The sequence below is a fragment of the Aplysia californica genome, unplaced genomic scaffold, assembly GCF_000002075.1.
Source record: "Aplysia californica isolate F4 #8 unplaced genomic scaffold, AplCal3.0 scaffold00044, whole genome shotgun sequence".
NCBI lineage: Eukaryota > Metazoa > Mollusca > Gastropoda > Aplysiida > Aplysiidae > Aplysia > Aplysia californica.
In genome coordinates this window covers 955046-959361 of record NW_004797314.1, presented here as the reverse complement: position 1 = coordinate 959361, position 4316 = coordinate 955046, and the positions used below count along the sequence as shown (strand labels likewise).

Here is a 4316-nt window from a genome sequence, read left to right as displayed (position 1 = left end):
GGGTTGAGGAACTGGGTAAACGACGTAACATTAGCTGGTATGCTAATAATATCTATACAAGGGTTAAGTAAGCTTCAGGTCTCAAAACAAGCGTCAAATTTGATCTTCCTGCCAAGACCGAAATCACTTCTTGGCCAAAACCAAGCATTATACATACGTCAAACCTCACACCAAGACTATGACTGATACAAGCATTGGGTCAAAAAGCGCATCAAACTCAAACCACTTTATTCACACTCGTTTGGTAGCCAAACTTAATATATCTGTCTAGTAAATGTACCACACTGCGGCAAAATAATTGGCCAATGGGATAGTTGGTTCGTCGGTGATTTGTGGACAATGAAAATAAGTGAAATGTACCGTACCAACAGTTGGCATCTGTGGTGAACCAGTACAGGCGCTTTGCTGTTCGACCCCTGTTCGATTCCCTAGTGGGGAGACAGTTTTTCTCCAGTATCTAGGTCTTTCTGTTGGAATGTTGCTGTATCCCTCTCAGCCGGGTTGGCTCTGACAGGCAGAGTCGGGAGCCTCCTCCTAAATGATCTAAACTGTGTCGACGGCGGCTAAACGTGAAAATTTGAGTTAATAAAGTGGCTTTCCAAGGTCGCAACGTCAGACCCAGCTGAGCTTCCAAGCCCTGAATCCGAAATCTCACCATTACGGGTGCATTCGCTTAACAACTAAACTACCAACCCCACCAGAAAGCTTCTTTTGTAGCAGCATACAATAACAGAACCGCGTGAAAGGTACTGCGTGCATTTTGAAAACATTTCTGCTTCGACTTTTAAAAGTCTAATAGCACTCAATCCCCTCCCTCCTCAAAGAAGGCAAACGGTTCGACCGGAGTCGACCACACAATTAAAACTATGTTTAGTACGCTTCATTCAGCAAGAAATATTAATTGAGATATCATACTACGGCATGTCAAAATAATATTTTCCTGAAATATCAAAAGGAAACATAGATAGCTATCTCCAGTCAAGGTTAATTTCTAAGAGGGGAGGGCAAAAGGGGGGGTGAAAGGGAGATGGTTATGCAGGGGGTGGGGGGGTTATACAAGCAAGAATCACTCCATGTATGTCTTCTTTTTTTAAAGAGGGAGGGGAGATTGACAACTGCGTAATTCAAATGGCATTAGTGCAAAACTCCAGTCCAGCAATATATCATAATTATTATTACATTCATTGGGGAACACAAGCAGATATATTTATACCAGAGTCGCTGTACTGCGTAGAGATTGTGCGCCTGAACACTGCAGAGGGGAGGGAGATGGAGATCAAGACAACAGTTTGTAGACCGAATTATGATGACATAATAGTTAGCAGACACATCGGCATGTAAGGAAGAACTCGGGTTAATTTGTTTGAAAATACCAGCTTGGCAACGTACGGTCCGAGAACATAAATAAGGTTATGGTTTAATCGGGATACAGAGCAGTCATTAGCGGTGTACACTACTTCGTAATTCTATTACAAGTATTCCAAACTTCATTATGCACAGGGTGTCACAAGCCGGTTTCGTGGCACATCCAATTGAACGTAGAAATAAGTCGAATATACGCTAAACGGCAACAGAGGATGAAAAAATAAAAGTAAGTAAGTAATGATATAAGCATGAAAAACAAGAGATACATACGTAAAAATATATTATGTGAATTCTAAAAAACTGTCAATACGTTAAACGGTAACGTAAAAAAAAATAATCAAAAGTACAAGTTATTTATATCCATACTGTTTCCATTCATTGTTCGTCGCTCTCTAGCAAGGTAAGTGCCCCCCGACTCTACAGTTGGCGTGCCGATAAAAAAAAGAGTCTTCTTGTTCAAACCATGTCTCAAATCAATGGTATATATAGTAATGATTTTTTCAAAAACATAAACGACTGTTTTTACTCTCAAATTTTTACAACGAATCTTTAACATCAACCATAAAGTAAAACCAGGCTGTGAACTAATGTGAAAACAAACAGCGTGTGTCCCTCACGCTCATATTATGACCGTATATTAGAGTTGCTAGTGCCGTAAAACCACTGACCTAAAAGATATCTATATCTTTTTAGGTCAGTGCGTAAAACTCTTCCCAAACAACAGAGGCCATACCTTTTCCTATAGGGGGTAAGGAGAGATTGTGCTGGGTGGTCTCACGACTGACGTCCCTGATGGGCGAGAGGGCGTGTCGGATGGGCGGGAGGTGGGGCACACTGGACGACTCAGAGGCCGTGCTCCCACTCTCCTTGAAGGCAACGACTGGAACCCCTCCCATGTACTCCTTCTCAGACTCTGCACCGGCTTCAGCTGGCCAAGACTGGCGATGATAGGCTGGAAGAAAAGAAGAAAAAAGAAAGAGACGTTCGTCACGTCTGTAAATCTACCTCAATCTTCAGTAAATCTATCTAAAAATTCTGTACATCTATCTCTACAAATCTGTAAAGTTATTTGAAAATTATATTAAATCTATTTCAATCAGTACAGTCTATATTAATCCAGCCCGCACTGACTGATCTTACTGTACGGTCATTCGTTTATTCAGACGATTCTTCTTTAATGTGTTCCACATTTGGAACAAATATGGTCTGCTTTTATCCTGTGACAGGGGTTCCATATCTAAAGTCCAAAATGGAAAGCAAAAAATGCGTGCATTGACCAGCAAGGTGTGACGGCAAAAGTTTAATAGACTCCTCCATTATTCAAATCATGGGCAAAATTTTTTTTTTTTATTTCATGCATAGGTCACGGTGATATACCTGAAATTCTACAGGAAACAGGGGCTCTAGATTCGCAAAGTGCGTCAAGTGAGTTCTCAAAGGATTGCTCAAGTAGGCGTCTATCGCTTACTCATTTTCGGGAGATATATTAAAAATGTGATATGGTATAGGTTTTATGCCCTATCAATAATATTAGGTTATTTAAGAGGCGGAACCGGAACTCTGAGATTAACGTCCATCTACGAAATAACCAACCAAAATGGAAAATTCATGTAAAGTGCCTTTCCCAAGGACAAAACATCTGATCGAGCTGAGGCTCGAACCCTGAACCCACAATCTCACCATTACGGATCCAGTATCCAAGTTATTTAAGAGGCGGAACCTCCGAGTTTAACGTCCATCTCCGAAAGGATCGAGCGAAATGGAAAATTCGTGTAAACTGCCTTCCCCAAGGAAACATAGCGTCTGATCGAGTTGAGGTTCAAATCCCCCGAACCCGGAATCACACGATTACGGGTCCTGTAGCCAAACCACAAGACTACTGACGAAACGTAAGATGATTTTTTCAAAGTCCCAAAGAACCCACTCATTGCCATCCCCATACGCCGAGGTAGCCAGGGCTATAAATAGTCGGCTGTCCCAGCCAGAGACCAAACCGTACCCCTCATCATTCTCCCAAAGGTTTCTTTTTTTTTTTTAACTCATCAGTTCAGGGGTGGCATAATATTTAGTTTTATTTTCTTTCCAGATGTCTTTCGTATCGATCCGTTTATCGACTGTCTGGCCTGAAGGGAAAATAATTGATCCCCTCCCCTGAACCCCAGCAGTATGCCACCCGCTTTTGAAATCCCATAAACATGTCTAGTATATCATTAAACCCCCCAAAATAAATCAAACAAGTATTTTAGTAAGAGTGAAGGTGGAACAATCGCCACGGTTTTCCCGTTGCAGAAAGAAGCTATTTATTATTTAGTCTTCTAAACTGATGTTGTGTTTCACTCAGCCAGGGTTGGTCCTGACAGACAGATCTGAAGCATACTGCCTTCTATACGGTCGCTTTAAAGGACAAGCGGGCTAACCCAGATTTCGGAGGTTTCCCGGATAATTTTGACCTACACCAATTAAAGTGGGTAATTTTGGTTTCTCTGGTGCGTATTGTTGTTTGGTTATAGAGGAAACTCTCTTTGTCTTTTAAAGAAACTGAATAAGGGGCAAAAACTTTACCTTCGATTTTCTCAAAACATAATTTTTCGGGATAACCCACTTGTGCTTAAAAGCGACTATTGTATCATTCAAAGACTGTCGATCGGGGCGCAATCCTTTTTTTTAAACACACATCAATTATTTTTCATAATTCTTCGTTTCGTCTTTTCATATTCTTCACCTATTTCTATTGTACAGCTGTATTATCTTACCTTTCGGACATGACTTGGAACGATTAGACAAAACCAACTTGCGCGAGCATTCCCTAGCGGTGTACTCGTTTTCGTCCAATAGCTTCGCTCCATTACTCGTTTTCCTCCCACATTTGCAACATGTATAATGTAACCGATTACAGTTCCATACCTATAATCGATCTCTCTCTCTCTCTCTCTCTCTCTCTCTCTCTCTCT

At 41.2% G+C, this 4316-nt stretch overlaps 1 protein-coding gene across 1 annotated transcript in view; it reads right to left on the bottom strand.

The window, feature by feature from the left end:
- The window catches only part of LOC101864511 (titin homolog), a gene marked incomplete in the record, with an annotated part of 108366 nt that overhangs the window by 58953 nt on the left and 45097 nt on the right, over positions 1–4316 (bottom strand). Inside the window, 2 exon segments of the mRNA XM_035968182.1 lie at positions 1214–1252; positions 2099–2317. Coding sequence (XP_035824075.1) covers positions 1214–1252; positions 2099–2317 — 258 coding nt within the window.